Genomic DNA, 18,396 nt, shown 5'->3' on the forward strand with positions numbered 1-18,396 from the left:
CTCGTCTAAAAAATGGGCGAAGGTAAGGGGGGCGCTTATTCGAAGGGGGGGTGCGCTTATTGGATGCTTATTCGAGAGGTGGGTGGGTGGCGGTGGGGTGCTAATTCGAGGATTTACGGTATGTGAAATTACACTATCAGAAGTCCATCATCATCATCTTCATTTAAAAAACACGGTAAATACATCAGGCATTAACAATTTAATATAAAAGTTACAACTTGTATAATAAGATAATAATAACGTGCCTGCTGCCCGTCAAACTGACAGGACCACTGGAATACCAGGTACGTTCGATTGCTTTGTAAAATTTAGAACGTCTCCAGAATCAAGCAATGCATGCGTATTATTTTGTCAGCTCATCGTAAATCCTGTACTCAGGACATGCACAGTAAGCTAGGTCTTTTATCATGAAGAAGTCGATGTCGTTTCTTAAGGACGTTCGCGCGAAAATTTTCCAGTCGATAGATTTTTTTAAAATTCTTACTGCAGTCAGATGATGAGTTACTTGTGTTAAAAATGCAAAAAAAAATTGGGGGTAACCGACTTCGTTTCAGAGATAAAGCGCGTGGAAAACTACCCTGATTTTGAAAAATTAGCGAACGTAATTCAGCATGGTCTACAGGGGTTTATAGATAAAAATATCGAAGGCGAGACAACGGAGGCAGACGATCTTAGTCATATTTTGTTGAAGTGGGTCTGTAGCGTAAATAATTCCAAATTTTACCAGCGTTTTCACAAAACTTAACCCTTCAAGAGGCATTTGAGACCGTCGCACAGATAAACGAAGAGCTAAAAAAACGGAATTCGATGGTGCATTTTGCAAAAAAATTGAAACTTCTAGTCGATAGATTTTCTTCATTTTTTCGCTAAACGTAGAAAATCGGTAGAGAAAATGATCCACCAAAAGAAAAATAGGGGTCACCGAACGTCCAAGATCGTTAAATCCAGGCAAAGCTATAGCAATGGCCATCTGCCCTATCATTGTTCATTTTATTACTTAGCGCGCGCACTCATGCATGACGTGGCAAGTGAATTTCCGTGCGCAGTAAGGATGCGCAGAAACAATTAGCGGGAACGTCCGTAAGGCTTCAATTAGTTCATAAAATTGTTAATAACAAAAATTGTCCAGACCAGTTAAAGAAGTATTTAGTTAAGTGATCTGAGTCACATAAAAGATCTTTAAATGATACTACCTTATTAGATTTAGGGGAAGCTATGTCTTCAGCAATGGGGCAGTCTTCATTTAAGTATGCTGCTACGAAGGACTGAAATGATATTCCCAAAGCGTTAAGGGAACTCAGCTCTGCTCGTTAGTTTTTTCTGATTTTTAATATTTTCCTGACATTATTGCGTGGATGTATTTTTAGATGAATATATTTGATGTTGTTGATCACCGGTTTATACCAGCTGCTCCCTTAGTGTTAAGCTGATCGGTTTTTTATTAGGATCAATAAAGATTTTATTATTATTATCATTATCATCATCATCATCATCATCATCATCATTATTATTATTATTATTATTGCGTTCGACGAAGTGGAACGCTTCAGAGTTGGTTTCCCTGTGCACGGTTATAGGCCGAAAAAACCACATTCCTGTAAGGACACCAAAATGCATATGGCCACCCCGCTTGATTTTTGCAGGGGCATGTCACGGCCAGTAAACTGGTACCGTTTAATGCTAAGACATGTGATAAGACATGTGGCGAACATGTGAGTATGTGAGCAGGCCATGTGAGCTCGTCTTTCCGATGGATCTTTCTTTGACTTCTTTCCATTCAGTCGCCCTACGCTTCGCTATTACGTGCTCTCAGCGTTAGATTTGGCGAATTTTTAACGCTTCGACGGCAGCATTTATCGAAATCTGAGGGAATTGTCCTTGTTTATTGACACGACTCAGCTTTGGGATGATAACCGTGGAACAGCTACATTTTGATTGCTTTTGTTGATTAATTCCAGTCGCGACAGATAGCTCAGTCTTTATCCAGCCGAAATTTTATTGTTTGGAATCGGTGGAAAAGTGCTCTGAAGGCAAGATCCATAAGACTACTTTATTCATCAGGGGAATTACTCGAATTAGTCGCACGGAGTTTGTTTACGATAAACGACCACGCGAAACGTGCACGCGATTGCAAATGTTAGCTTAGAATAATGTATGTAATTTAGATATTCTATGAAACTTGAGAGTCTACAGAAACTGGCAGCGTCACGCAACGTATCAACAAATCGTGACCTCTTCACTAGCATGGACTTTGACACTATGCATATCTGACTCGCACTCTCACAATCTCTGATTACTACTAGTCACTAGTAGTAATCAGAGATTGTCCGTTTTCACACTAGTGACGTATAATCCGTCTAGACGGATTATATATATATATAAAAGAGGCTTATTGGAGTGCTCCGCTGTTCTCTTTGGCACCCCATGGCTTAAATAAAAGAAAGGAATTTCATTCGAAAAATAGAATTTGTTATAGTTAATTAAATCCTCTCCTATATTGTACGTTATTGATTGATCGTTCAAAGGCCCTTTTCTTGGATTTTGTCAGCCTTTTAGGTGTTGTTTAGACTCAAAGGCCCTGTCAAGGGATCTTATTATGATTAATATTATTTAAGGACCCCTCCAGGGATTTTGTTGCTAATTTGCCCTTTCAGGTTCCAAAGGCCTCGTTTTGGGATTTTGTTACAGTTGATGTTTTCAGTTATATGTAGGGGAGGGTTTTACTTTTTCCAATGCTTGCCGCGTTGCCTCTTCGGTTATTTTATTTGTTTTAGCCAGTTTGGACTTTTAGTTTTTAGCTTTTATCTCTCAGACTCTGGCGATTATTTTCATAATAGTTTGTTTTTGACTTATTCAATATTTTTCCGCTTTGTTGATTTTGTTTTTTGTGTTTTGTTAATTAACACCACTTTTTGCACTTTCACGTGATTTTGTACTTTTATTAATTGTCACTTGTAATTACGTAATCACTAGCACCTTAGTCTTATTTAAAGCTCGTGTTTATTCAAAAGTTGTAATAACTGAAGAAGGTCTCTGACCGAAACGTTTTTTATTAAATTTTTTAATCTTTTTTACGTCAGAAGTTGTCCGTCCTGACAATTTTTTAACTTTCTACGTTCGTTTATGCTTCGAGGTTTGGACTGGGAATCTTTACTGATCCTCCTGACGCTGTGACACCTTTGTTGGCCTGAGAGTTCTGGTAACGATTTTATATATATATATATATATATATATATATATATATATATATATATATATATAATAAACAATGGTAGCAAGACTTCAATTCATCGTTTTATTGCGACAACGCTGTTTCGTATGGTCAAAGGATGACCACACTCATCAGGCAATATCAACGAATGACCGTTAAATTTCACAAACTGGCAATTAAAAGCTAACTTTAGGTTGCTATGAGATATAAAAACAGTTGCTATGATATGGAAAAACAGATGCTATATAACATTGAAAAACTGGCAATAAAAAAAAAAAAAAATAATAATAATAATAAAAAGTAAAATAAGAATAAAAAAATAAAAAAAATGAAGCGGTTGCCATGGGATTTAAAATCTGAAATCTCGTGTTGCTAAAAGATTGCGTTACTTGCTCACAAAGTTCTTGAGTAGGTATCTGTTTCTGTGGGGGCACGCACTTGCTAGTTCGTTTCGCTTGTTCAAAGTACACAAACTCTTCTTACAGATGATCACGAATTTTTCAAAAAGACATAAATTACATTTGTTAGTAATGTTGCTATAAGGTCTGCACTGCTTAATGATTCTCCACTTGATGGTAAAAGGTTTGTTGTTGTCTTTGAGTGTCCAAATATGTTTAGATAGCTCAGTTTCGTTTCTCTTGTTTTGGTGTCGAAAGGATGTTGTGTGATTCCTGTAGCGCCAGTTTGTGAAATTTAACGGTCATTCGTTGATATTGCCTGATGAGTGTGGTCATCCTTTGACCATACGAAACAGCGTTGTCGCAATAAAACGATGAATTGAAGTCTTGCTACCATTGTTTATTATCTATACTGCTCCTCTCAGAGTCGAGCGCTCTATAAATTTATTCTGTTCAAGTTCAAGAAGTATATATATATATATACATATATATATACATACATATATATACATACATATATATACATACATATATAACTAACGTATCGTATATATAAAATCGTTACCATATGTAAAAACTATATAAAAACTATTTACAATCTCTCTCTACTCTCTTGTAATATACTTCATTGTCTAGTTGGCGTACAGATTGTAAATAGTTTTTTAGTTTTTAACTTTTTACCTGAAGAAGGCCGAACGGCCGAAACGTTGTACATTAAACTCGTCCAGAACAGTCAAGAGTTGGTCTCTTCGCCACGTCGTACACAAAACTACAAATTTACGTAGAGACATTGTATCCGTTGGATCCTCTTACTGGGAGTTCATCGTTTGGTACACCATGATATATATATATATATATATATATATATATATATATATATATATATATATATATATACTTCTTGAACTTGAACAGAATAAATTTATAGAGCGCTCGACTCTGAGAGGAGCAGTGTAGATAATAAACAATGGTAGCAAGACTTCAATTCATCGTTTTATTGCAATAAAACGATGAATTGAAGTCTTGCTACCATTGTTTATTATATATATATATAGGCAGAATAATATGGTTTTCCAAACGGTGACTTCCAGTAGAAGGATCAAAAGATACCGTGCTTCAATGTGAATTTTAGTTAAGTGTAAGAAGAGGCGTCATGAAGCAAACTTCTAACTGTTCCGGCTTTTAATGTGATGTTTCGGCCTTCGGCCTTCTTCAGATTGGAACAATATTTACAAGTTAAAAAATAAAAAATAAAACGTTAAACGTTTAACGTTTTATTTTTTAACTTGTAAATATTGTTCCAATCTGAAGAAGGCCGAAGGCCGAAACGTCACATTAAAAGCCGGAACAGTTAGAAGTTTGCTTCATGACGCCTCATCTTACACTTAACTATATATATATATATATATATATATATATATATAGAGAGAGAGAGAGAGAGAGAGAGAGAGAGAGAGAGAGAGAGAGAGAGAGAGAGAGAGAGAGAGAGAGAGAGAGAGAGAGACGGCCCTGGATACCAACCATCGATTCTTGAAAAATTGAACCAAAAGTACCTCAAGATATATACTACACCTTCAAGGGAACCATACCTTAATACATATATTGACAGATTAAGGCAAGAAATCACTGATGAGACTTTGCACAATCTACGATTTCAACGTAACAACCTAACCAAACGTGAGAGAGCAACTTTGAATAGACTAAGCAATAACACCGACATAATCATCAAGCCCGCAGACAAAGGCGGAGCTCCGGTCATTATGAATACAAAGGACTACGTAAAGGAGGCTAAACGCCAACTAGACAATGAAGTATATTACAAGAGAGTAGAGAGAGATTTTACTCCTGAACACGAACAGCTCATAAACCAGTGCGTAGATACACTTATAGCTGACGGAGAATTAGAAGAAGAAGTAGCTAAACTCTTAAGGCCAGCACAATCAAGAACTCCTGTATTCTATATGCTCCCCAAAATACACAAAGTTAACAATCCAGGTAGACCAGTAGTATCCTCCGTAAACAGCCACACAGAGAAGTTATCAGCGTATGTGGACGAATTTTTGAGACCTATAGCGGAAAAGCTACCGTCATACATACAAGACACCACACACTTCATTAAACGAATACGGGCTTTGGGCAAGCTACCAGAAAAGTGTCATTTAGCAACACTGGACGTATCAAGCCTATACACGAATATAGACACAGACGAAGGGCTCACTGTTGTGGAGGAAGAGCCAGGCAAAACAAACCAGAATAAGCCATCATCGAAAACATTATCATGTCTCCTCGAGAAAGTTCTCAAACTCAACAATTTCACCTTTGGTAATGAACATTACATTCAAATCAAAGGAACAGCTATGGGAACTAGAGTTGCACCCAACTTTGCAAACGTATACATGGGAAGACTTGAAGAAAGATTCGTGTACCAAACAGAGTGGGCAAACCATATCATAATCTGGGTACGCTTTATAGATGATATATTTCTTATCTGGAAAAGTGATCAAGACTCTTTGATTAATTTCATAAATTACCTTAACAATGTAGTACCCTCAGTCAAGTTTACACACGAGATCTCGGCACATTCAGTGAATTTCCTTGATACTACCGTCCTAAAGGACGATCAAGGCAACATCAGTACAGATGTTTATCAGAAACCAACTGACACACATCCATCCATCCTTCGGCACATCCACCTCATCTGAAACGGAGTATCCCATACAGTCAAGCCTTGAGGTTGAGGCGAATACGCTCTTCAACGGATACATTGAAGAAACGAATCATAGAATATGCGGATTTCTTTGTAGCGTGTGATTATGCACAGCGGAAAGTTCTCCACGAAATGCAGAAAGTGCTTAAATTGACTCAAGAGGAATGCTTGCAGACCAAAGAACGTGAACCAACAGACCGAATTCCTCTGGTCACCACATTTAACCCCCACGCCCCATTCATTGCAGAAATTGCTGAACGAAATTGGAACTTTCTCCAATCAAAAGAAAGACTATCGCTCATATTCAACAAATCATCTTTAGTCGCCTACCGACGACCGAAAAGTTTACGAGACAGACTTGTGCGTTCAAGATTTGTGAAACACCTCAAAATCTGATACCAAAGGGGTGTAGAGCAAGTGAAAGAACGAAGTGTAGTTGGTGCAATAAGATCAACCAGACCACAACTTTCACCAGTCCCAACAACAGGAAGACTTTTACCATATTTCATGCAGTGGACTGCCATTCGTCATGGATCATTTACATAATCGAGTGCAACATTTGCAAACTTCAATACATTGGCGAAAGTGAAACAGCATTTAACCTACGGTTAAACAATCACAGAAACCATATCAAAAAGGGAGTGAGTAGCTGCGAACTCACTGAACACTTTTTACATAACACACGAACTCACGACTTTGACAATGTTACCATTACTATCATAGAACAAATCAAAAAAGATCATTTAGAGACTGACAAAAAGAAAGAAGTCCTTCGAGAAAGAGAGATTTTCTGGCAAAGAACATTAAACTCCATTCAGCCGAATGGACTTAACAAAAGAACTGGATAAAGTTTTTACACAAGAGCCTTTATAAAGTTTTGGGTACATAAATTGTTTAAAACATACGTTATAAAGGTTGTAAAACTCTTTGCCTATTAGAAATACTAATTGTTTACAAAACATTCTACCCAACATCTAATTAAGGAACACGCATTGTACTACGTCACATAATTAACCAATTATGACTCTGTAACAACTACATGTGAAGACCCCTGAGGAAGGCAAATGCCGAAACGCGTCGGGTCTTGAATAAAGCGTTGAAAACGGAAGCCGATTCTCCATTGTGCGAGTTATATATATATATATATATATATATATATATATATATATAAAACGGTTATAAAATGCCTCAAGCCAACAAAGAATGCCACTGCGTCAGGAGGATCAATGAAGATTCACAGTCCAAGCCTCACCGCAAAAATGAATTTAAAAACGTTTGATAAAGCAAGGACGGACAACTTCTGACGGTAAAAAAAGTTAAAAAGTTAAAAATTTAATAGAAAAACGTTTCGGTCTTAGACCTTCATCAGTTACAAGAGAAAAAGGACGAAAACTAAGTTTAAATACGGTTACAGTGTGGGGGATTACGTAACGAAATGAAAAATACAATATTGTGCTATTAATACATCGTGATTAATACAATACAGGAAGAAAATGCAAAACGAGAAATACAATGCTGTACTATAAATTGCGTCATACAGGGTGATAATTAATAGACCAAACGAAAAGAATACAATACTGTGCATAAATTACATTATAGAGCGTGATAATTGCAGAACTAGGTTAAATTCAACCTAAAAACTAAAAGAGTTAAAATAGATAAAACGGACTCTTGCAATGCGGTAAATATAACGGGAAAAACAGTTTGCAAAGATAAGCAGTTGAAAAAAAAAAAGAAGAAACCTACGTTTACGCTGGACAAGGTTAATAACAAAATCCCAAATCGAGGCCTTTGGAGCATTAAAGGGTTGACAAACAACAAAATCCCTGGAGGGGCCCTTAAACAATAAGCTGTAATAAGATCCCAGGCAGGGCCTTTGAGCATACCTAACACCCAAAAAGCTGACAAAATCCAAGGAAGGGCCTTTGAACTGCCTTATGGCGCGAACGCAGATTTACACAAAAGAAAGTTAATTATAACAAATTCTGTTTTTGGAGTGAAATTCTTTTCTTTTATTTAAGCCATGGGGAGCCAAAGAGAACAGTTGAGCACTCCAATAAGCCTCTTTCGTAATTAAAAACCTATCGATCTCGTCTGAGTCATTAGGGGCCTGCACCTGATCAATGCATTGGAATTCAAAATCATCCAAGGAGTGTGGAATTTTATTGAAATGTACTGCTACCTCACAAGTGGTTTTGTTTGTGAGCATAGCAGACTTGTGGTTACGAAACCTAACCCGAAAATCGGTGGTAGTTGATCCTATGTACTGTAAACGACATTTCTTGCAGGAAACTAAATAGATCACGTTTTTAGAATCACAAGAAAGCCTTGAATGAATGGTATATTTTCTGCCCGTTTTAAAACTTAGAAATGATTTAGATTCAACAAAGAAATTTCGACAGAGATCGCAGCTATTTCTTTCACATTTAAAGCAGCCATTGTTTGGCTGAATTGTTTGTCCCTCATCGGCGGTTTTAAAACGAGATGGTGCTAATAATTCTTTCAGGTTTTTTGTTCTACGAAAAGATGGTATGATAGAGCCTTGAGGGAAAAGTTCTTTCAATTTAGGGTTGGATTGCAAAATCAACAAATGCTTTCTAATTATGCTACTCACATTAGGCAAATTAGGATTAAATGTGAGAACAAATGGAAATAATTTCTTCGATTGTTTTCCGCGTTGCCGTAGTAAATCATTCCTAGAAATGGTGGAGGCTTTGGAGAATTGATCGTCAACTAATTTGGAGGGATAACCCTGATTAACAAGATAACCCTTGTACTCAACTGTTCTCTCGGCAAGGAAAGTTTCTTCAGAGCAATTTCTCTTCACTCTAGTCGCTACTCCAAAAGGAATAGCCTTGAAGACATGCTTGGGATGGCAGCTAGAAGGTGGAAGATATAAATGACTATCTGTAGGTTTAGAATAAACATCAGTTCTAATAAACCCATCCACAAGATGTAAAGTAAGATCAAGTACGTGAAGCTCACGTTCAGAAAAAACTAACTCGAATTTAATAGTAGGGTATAGAGAATTAATGTAATCAGTAAATTGATGTAAGGCAGGAAGGCCTTGCTGCCAAAGATCAAAGACATCGTCACGATAACGCCACCACAAGGACGGCTTTATCGGACCGGAAAACTTAGCTTTAAGATCAATTTCAGCCATGGCTAGATCGGCATAACTACATGCATTTTTTGGACCCATGGCCGTGCCATGAATCTGAAGAAAGAAATTCTCCTTAAAAACAGAATGGTTGCTTTTCAAACAGATTTTTACGGCTTCTAATATGCAAGATGTAGACGGAATTTTGTTTTCCCTAGCATTCAAAGCTTTCCTAACTGCAGTAAGACCAAGTTTGTTATCGATGTTGGGGAACATTGAAACCACATCCCACGAAACCAGTAAGGTGCCAGTTGGAAAAGGGCCACTCGTGTTAAGATCTCCTATTTTGTTAAGCAAATCCGTGGTGTCCTTAATAAATGATGGTAATTTACGAGCAAGTGGTTGCAAATAGAATTCGGTAAAGGCCGACAAGTTCTCAATTGCCGTACCACAACAAGAGGTAATGAGTCTTAACGGGTTGCCCGTTTTGTGCGTTTTAATGTTCCCAAAGGCAACTCCTGGTTTCGCTTCCTTATTTAAAACCCACTTAGCTATTTCGGGGGAAATCTCACCCTTTCCAAGCCATTTGGAACACCAACTACTTACTAACGCTAAATGCTTCGAGGTAGGATCTGATTGCAAAGATTTGTAGTGCAGCTGATTGTTGAGCTGACCAAGCATTTTTTCTTCGTACTCTTTATCATCAATTAAAACAAAACGGGAACCTTTGTCCTGTATCCGAATCACTACATTAGAGTTTCTAAGTTCCTTAAGGGCAACACGTTCTTTTCGTGAAAGATTATCTCTAGGTTGCTTAATGTTCTCAGGATTGATAAGATCACGCCTTACATTAGCTAAAAAAAGTTCAAGTTCAGGGTACCTGGACGTAGGAGGTCTCCATTTCTTTTCTTTCGGAACACGAGGTAGATGGCTAGGGGTTGGAAGGTCGTCATCAGGATTGGTATCCATAAAGAAAGCTGCCGTCCGTAATCGGGCTTCAAAGATCTCCAAATCGTCATACACGCTCTGCCAGTTGATATCTTTGGGCGTGGGGCAAAAGGAAGGTCCCTTCCGGAGCAAGTTAACCTGATCTGCTCCAATAGGCAGACTAGAAAGGTTAACGGGGTCTAGCTGGTGTAGATGCTCTGTATTGACGGGGTTTGGCAATCTGCGCCTTTGACGAAAACGCTGGCGCTTCCTAGAAATCCTAGCACCTTTATTGTACCGTCGAATGCGTCTGACTGTAGATGGATTGTCAGTGGCGATGGGTGAATCCAATCCAGGATCAAGAGGAATATTCCTTCCTCTAATATCCTCGAATATTCCTTCCTCTAGTCTGCCTATTGGAGCAGATCAGGTTAACTTGCTCCGGAAGGAACCTTCCTTTTGCCCCACGCCCAAAGATATCAACTGGCAGAGCGTGTATGACGATTTGGAGATCTTTGAAGCCCGATTACGGACGGCAGCTTTCTTTATGGATACCAATCCTGATGACGACCTTCCAACCCCTAGCCATCTACCTCGTGTTCCGAAAGAAAAGAAATGGAGACCTCCTACGTCCAGGTACCCTGAACTTGAACTTTTTTTAGCTAATGTAAGGCGTGATCTTATCAATCCTGAGAACATTAAGCAACCTAGAGATAATCTTTCACGAAAAGAACGTGTTGCCCTTAAGGAACTTAGAAACTCTAATGTAGTGATTCGGATACAGGACAAAGGTTCCCGTTTTGTTTTAATTGATGATAAAGAGTACGAAGAAAAAATGCTTGGTCAGCTCAACAATCAGCTGCACTACAAATCTTTGCAATCAGATCCTACCTCGAAGCATTTAGCGTTAGTAAGTAGTTGGTGTTCCAAATGGCTTGGAAAGGGTGAGATTTCCCCCGAAATAGCTAAGTGGGTTTTAAATAAGGAAGCGAAACCAGGAGTTGCCTTTGGGAACATTAAAACGCACAAAACGGGCAACCCGTTAAGACTCATTACCTCTTGTTGTGGTACGGCAATTGAGAACTTGTCGGCCTTTACCGAATTCTATTTGCAACCACTTGCTCGTAAATTACCATCATTTATTAAGGACACCACGGATTTGCTTAACAAAATAGGAGATCTTAACACGAGTGGCCCTTTTCCAACTGGCACCTTACTGGTTTCGTGGGATGTGGTTTCAATGTTCCCCAACATCGATAACAAACTTGGTCTTACTGCAGTTAGGAAAGCTTTGAATGCTAGGGAAAACAAAATTCCGTCTACATCTTGCATATTAGAAGCCGTAAAAATCTGTTTGAAAAGCAACCATTCTGTTTTTAAGGAGAATTTCTTTCTTCAGATTCATGGCACGGCCATGGGTCCAAAAAATGCATGTAGTTATGCCGATCTAGCCATGGCTGAAATTGATCTTAAAGCTAAGTTTTCCGGTCCGATAAAGCCGTCCTTGTGGTGGCGTTATCGTGACGATGTCTTTGATCTTTGGCAGCAAGGCCTTCCTGCCTTACATCAATTTACTGATTACATTAATTCTCTATACCCTACTATTAAATTCGAGTTAGTTTTTTCTGAACGTGAGCTTCACGTACTTGATCTTACTTTACATCTTGTGGATGGGTTTATTAGAACTGATGTTTATTCTAAACCTACAGATAGTCATTTATATCTTCCACCTTCTAGCTGCCATCCCAAGCATGTCTTCAAGGCTATTCCTTTTGGAGTAGCGACTAGAGTGAAGAGAAATTGCTCTGAAGAAACTTTCCTTGCCGAGAGAACAGTTGAGTACAAGGGTTATCTTGTTAATCAGGGTTATCCCTCCAAATTAGTTGACGATCAATTCTCCAAAGCCTCCACCATTTCTAGGAATGATTTACTACGGCAACGCGGAAAACAATCGAAGAAATTATTTCCATTTGTTCTCACATTTAATCCTAATTTGCCTAATGTGAGTAGCATAATTAGAAAGCATTTGTTGATTTTGCAATCCAACCCTAAATTGAAAGAACTTTTCCCTCAAGGCTCTATCATACCATCTTTTCGTAGAACAAAAAACCTGAAAGAATTATTAGCACCATCTCGTTTTAAAACCGCCGATGAGGGACAAACAATTCAGCCAAACAATGGCTGCTTTAAATGTGAAAGAAATAGCTGCGATCTCTGTCGAAATTTCTTTGTTGAATCTAAATCATTTCTAAGTTTTAAAACGGGCAGAAAATATACCATTCATTCAAGGCTTTCTTGTGATTCTAAAAACGTGATCTATTTAGTTTCCTGCAAGAAATGTCGTTTACAGTACATAGGATCAACTACCACCGATTTTCGGGTTAGGTTTCGTAACCACAAGTCTGCTATGCTCACAAACAAAACCACTTGTGAGGTAGCAGTACATTTCAATAAAATTCCACACTCCTTGGATGATTTTGAATTCCAATGCATTGATCAGGTGCAGGCCCCTAATGACTCAGACGAGATCGATAGGTTTTTAATTACGAAAGAGGCTTATTGGAGTGCTCAACTGTTCTCTTTGGCTCCCCATGGCTTAAATAAAAGAAAAGAATTTCACTCCAAAAACAGAATTTGTTATAATTAACTTTCTTTTGTGTAAATCTGCGTTCGCGCCATAAGGCAGTTCAAAGGCCCTTCCTTGGATTTTGTCAGCTTTTTGGGTGTTAGGTATGCTCAAAGGCCCTGCCTGGGATCTTATTACAGCTTATTGTTTAAGGGCCCCTCCAGGGATTTTGTTGTTTGTCAACCCTTTAATGCTCCAAAGGCCTCGATTTGGGATTTTGTTATTAACCTTGTCCAGCGTAAACGTAGGTTTCTTCTTTTTTTTTTTCAACTGCTTATCTTTGCAAACTGTTTTTCCCGTTATATTTACCGCATTGCAAGAGTCCGTTTTATCTATTTTAACTCTTTTAGTTTTTAGGTTGAATTTAACCTAGTTCTGCAATTATCACGCTCTATAATGTAATTTATGCACAGTATTGTATTCTTTTCGTTTGGTCTATTAATTATCACCCTGTATGACGCAATTTATAGTACAGCATTGTATTTCTCGTTTTGCATTTTCTTCCTGTATTGTATTAATCACGATGTATTAATAGCACAATATTGTATTTTTCATTTCGTTACGTAATCCCCCACACTGTAACCGTATTTAAACTTAGTTTTCGTCCTTTTTCTCTTGTAACTGATGAAGGTCTAAGACCGAAACGTTTTTCTATTAAATTTTTAACTTTTTAACTTTTTTTACCGTCAGAAGTTGTCCGTCCTTGCTTTATCAAACGTTTATATATATATATATATATATAAATATATATATATATATATAAATATATATATATATATATATATATATATATATATATTTATATATATCGTAAATAAATGATTTCACTAGTTGACTGTTAACCCTTGTGTATTGGTAAAATCAATTTTTTTAGCAGCAACCGAGGTTTTACAGTCAGATACATGTATGCATAGTTTCAAAGTCCATGCTAGTGAAGAGGTCACGATTTGTTGATACGTTGCGTGACGCTGCCAGTTTCTGTAGACTCTCAAGTTTCATAGAATATTTAGATTACGTACATTATTCTAAGCTGGCATTTGCAATCGCGTGCACGTTTCGCGTGGTCGTTTATCGTAAAACAAACTCCGTGCGACTAATTCGAGTATTTCCCCTGGTGAATGAAGTAGTCTTATGGATCTTGCCTTCAGAGCACTTTTCCACCGATTCCAAACAATAACGTTTCGGCTGGATAAAGACTGAGCTATCTGTCGCGACTGGAATTAATCAACAAAAGCAATCAAAATGTAGCTGTTCCCACGGTTATCATCCCAAAGCTAAGTCGTGTTAATAAACAAGGACAATTCCCTCAGATTTCGATAAATGCTACCGTCGAAGCGTTAAAAATTCGTCAAAATCTAACGCTGAGAGCACATAATAGCGAAGTGTAGGGCGACTGAACGGAAAGAAGTCAAAGAAAGATCCACCGGAAAGACGAGCTCACATGGCCTGCTCACATACTCACATGTTCGCCACATGTCTTATCATATGTCTTAGCATTAAACGGTACGAGTTTACTGGCCGTGACATGCCCCTGCAAAAATCAAGCGGGGTGGCCATTTTGGTGTCCTTACAGGAATGTGGTGTTTCAACCTATAACCATGCACAGGAAAACCAACTCTGGAAAGCCACAGGTCAAAACTAGGTTTGCGTTCCACTTCGTCGAACGCAATTATTATTAATGTGGTAATAAGCACTCTTGGACCTCTTGATATCAAGTGCATACAGGTAATAACATTTTCCTAGTAGTTCCTGGGCTATAGATATGTCCTCACATTAAAATTTTATACTTGAAAAGGTGGGAGTTAACATGTCGTAAATCAAGTACCAAACATCTTTTTCCATCGAAATACACATCGAAATACACTAGTCTACACTGGGTGGCTAAGAGATCATTTACGGCATGAAATCGTTCAGTATCTAAGGCAGATTTATTATTCCGCAAAACATAAGACTCCGGAATAATGTGTAATGGTAATTTATAACCCTCTCTAATTACACTCAGAACCACTTCAGTGGGCTCTAGTTCTTTCCACGCTAAAATATGTGTTTTAAGCCTCCCTCGAACGCTGTCTTAACGGCATTCCCGCTCTAGAAATCATCCCTTTTCCTGAAGTTCTCTGGCCGCAGAATAATGAACACAACTGAGGTTACAAGGTCTTCGGAGGATCGCGAGTTAGGTTAACTGAACTAACAACGCTTCGAATTGTATTTCCGGACACTTTTACATACTTCTGTGGTCAAAGCTTAGATGACATGGTTGCGTAATGTGAGTCCCAATCCCCGACACCCTCCCCCATGTATGTTCCTGGAACGGACGTATAATGTTTCTTCTTGAACTGGGCGCAAAGCTAAAAGCGAAATATAAAACTAGGGTAAATGTTCGTTCTTCGAAACATACACAATTCAAGACTAGAGTGCGAAACCCATACTTTAAAACCAGACCCTATTTAAGACCAAAATGGCCTAACCCTAACCCTAACCCTCTTTATGACCCAACGGCTGTAAACCCCTGCCCTTTGGGGCCGCATACCTATATAGCCCATATAAGAGAGTACTCCCCCCAACCGGAGCGGATCGGACCCACGAAATCTACACCTACTACTTGAAAGGGTCTGGAACCTTGTTTCTGCTTTTGGGTAGATTTCCTGGTGGTGGTGCTTGGCATGCTCTTGCTCGAGACCTTTTACACCCGTGGCAGCTACCTCTCAACTTCTTGACGAGGCATCGTAGTCGGGGTACCCAGTTTTTCTCGGGTACCTTCGCCATGGAGGGCCCGACACCTCCATATATAGAGTAAACAAGCCAGCATTGAATACCAACGCGAGAAAAACTGGGTCGCTGGTGAGCTGATTTTTGAGCCCTTGTGATGCCCCATGCTCTAGGTGCTGTATTCCTTCAGTGCTGATTGGACCCGTCGTTCTGTTTCTTGCCTGATTTCTGCAGTTATGAATAAACCGCCACACCCACGCTCCAATTCGAAGAACTCTTAGTAAGGCTTGATCTAAGGCGTCGTGTTTGGGAATGGCGACGGAGAAAATTTTTTGGTTTACTTTGGCTTCTGCCATGGTTTCAGCTGTAGTCTCTAGTATAATGTATGGTGGCCAATTTGAAGGATCACTAAGCCAAGTTGGCCCTTGTTTCCAAAGGTGGTTATCCACTGAATTTCCTCCTCTACTCCCCCGGTCGGCGGGATTATCTTCAGTTGGGACATGATGCCACTTGACTTGGTCGTGTTCATGGATCTTGTGCACTCTGTTTGAAGCGAATTGTCGATACTCCCTTGATCCAGTAGAGCGCTACGGTTGAGTCCAGCCAGCAGTGAGTTTCGTGTGGTAGGAAGTTTAAGGCTGCTTGTACGTTTGTTACGAGGTTCACGGTCATGTGACCAGCGACCAGCTCAAGTCTTGGTATTGTAAGTCTTGACTTTGCGCAAACGAGTTGCTGAGTGACTCCTTGATCTTGATGGACAATGACGTAGACTGCAGCACGGACTCCCTTTGCACTGGCGTCGCCAAATGCATGCAATGAAAGGCTCGAAATCGGTTGATAGTAAGGAGCGAGTGTTAGTGGTGCTGTTGGGTTCTCAGTCAGTGCGCTGTTCCAGTCATTCCATCGTTCCAGTAGCGTCCCTGAGAGTTGAGTGTCCCACGGAATCTTGTCGTCACACATGTAGCGATAAAGCTAGCTGTTTCCCGATGAGTGTTACTGGTGATACAAGACCAAGAGGGTCGTAGATCTTCGCAAGATGGGACAGCACGCCTCTCTTGGTTGTTTCGGTCTGTGTGATTTGAAGAATAACGCTGATCACGTCTTGTTCTTTGTCCCAAGCAACACCTGATATCTTTCTTTCAGACGGTTTGGCTCCTCCGAGTTGCTGTTTAGCGTATGCTAATTCTTTTTCGCAAGGTGAGCTACTGATTGCTTCTAGGTCTGGTAAATTTGAGTGCCATTTGTGAATAGTGAACGAGGCCTCCTTGAACACTTCTGTGGTGATGACTTTCTTTTCTTCAATGATTTCCGTGTTCTCCCCACCAGTCATTAGGTCATCAACGTACAGGCCATTGCGGATTTCCTTTATTAGCTCAGGGTATTGCAATTGGCTTTCCCATTTGTCGAAATTCTGGTTAATCACTCCGACCGAGAGGGAAAGGTAAGCAAGTCATTCCGAAAAGAGCTCGGGTGGAACGTATAGGAAAGAGGTTTTTCTGCTGTTTGGGGGTCTCCAATGGAAGCGGAGGGAATCTCTCTCTTCTTTCTTTATTCGGACTTGAAGAAACGCCTTCTTGAGGTCACCAGTGAGCAGTACAGGGTAGAATCTGGACCTTATAAGGATGTCCCACAAGACGGTTAGTAAGAGGGGGCCCTGGGTTTAGGCAGTCGTTCAGGGATGGCTGGTTTTCTTTCTCTCTAGCTGAGGAATCATACACGATTCGAAGCTTCGTACTTTCGGCATTTTCTCTAGTCAACGCCTTATGTGGGATATAGAACTCTATTCCAGTTGCAACCTCAGGTGCTGGCTCTACAACTCCTTATTGTAGTTGCTCCTGGATTATACTGTCGTACTCTTTGTATTGGCCATATCGTTGTAACTTTCGGATTAGTTGTTCCAATCTTCTCTTACTTCAGGCTTCGTTAGTCGGCAGCGTAGGGTGATTCACTTCTTCTGGCTGTCAGCCTAGCTGTCAGCGAGGCCAAGACCATCTAGAGTCGATTGCTGATTGCGTTAGCAGCACGGAACTTCCAACATCCTCTCTTAACGGTGACATTTAAGTCCATCCAAGGAGGGTTTTCTCAGCTACGGGTTGTCCTGCTTTTCCTACTTTTTGCACAGTCCTTGTTTCAATTGTGGCATATTCGCTTGCTCCTAAGACTACATGTATGGAAATTTGAGGTCTTGTATCGTTGTCTTCAATCTTCACTCCTTTGAGATAACTGTATTTAATGCCTTCAGACCGTTTAACAGCACTAAAACAGACTCTAATTCGATATGCGTACCATCTGATGGAAGCAAAATAGAAAAGAACTCGAAACTGTTGTGTAGCTTACAAAGACGACCACTTTGATTTAGAAATCTTAAGAAAAGAGCAAGTACAGGATGCCCTTAAAAGCATCAACCCCAAGACGAGCTGTGCCTGGGACCCAGGAGCATCCCCGAAGCATCTCGAAAAGGTGGCTTGAGGAGTAGCGCCGTCTCTAACAAGTTTCTACAATAACTGTATCAAACTGAGCCAGTGGCCTACTGCTTGGAAGATGGTAGAATGGACTCCGATTTTCAAAAAGGGTGACCGCCAAAAGAAGAAAAGAATTACCGTCCAATCACATCTCTTGTCTGTGTAGACAAAATATTTGAACACTTACTTAGTAAGCAGATAGTAGGTCACTTCGACTCAACCTTGTATCAACAAATGACGGCCTACAGAAGACAGC

At 39.5% G+C, this 18,396-nt stretch overlaps 2 protein-coding genes and 1 pseudogene across 3 annotated transcripts in view; 2 read left to right on the forward strand and 1 right to left on the reverse strand.

Annotated features, from left to right (window-relative positions):
• The window catches only part of LOC145489641 (eukaryotic translation initiation factor 3 subunit D-like), a 333,976-nt gene that overhangs the window by 62,150 nt on the left and 253,430 nt on the right, over window positions 1-18,396 (reverse strand). The window lies entirely within an intron of this gene.
• On the forward strand, window positions 5,370-6,311 carry LOC145490458 (uncharacterized). The gene has a single exon (XM_081469574.1). It carries the CDS (start codon window positions 5,370-5,372, stop codon window positions 6,309-6,311), a length of 942 nt encoding a protein of 313 aa, XP_081325700.1.
• Window positions 6,336-8,662, forward strand: LOC145489986 (uncharacterized; annotated as a pseudogene). The gene is made up of 2 exons (XR_014049648.1): window positions 6,336-7,997; window positions 8,037-8,662. The product of XR_014049648.1 is annotated as an uncharacterized LOC145489986 (transcript).

The sequence above is a fragment of the Orbicella franksi genome, chromosome 6, assembly GCF_964199315.1.
Source record: "Orbicella franksi chromosome 6, jaOrbFran1.1, whole genome shotgun sequence".
Classification (NCBI taxonomy): domain Eukaryota; kingdom Metazoa; phylum Cnidaria; class Anthozoa; order Scleractinia; family Merulinidae; genus Orbicella; species Orbicella franksi.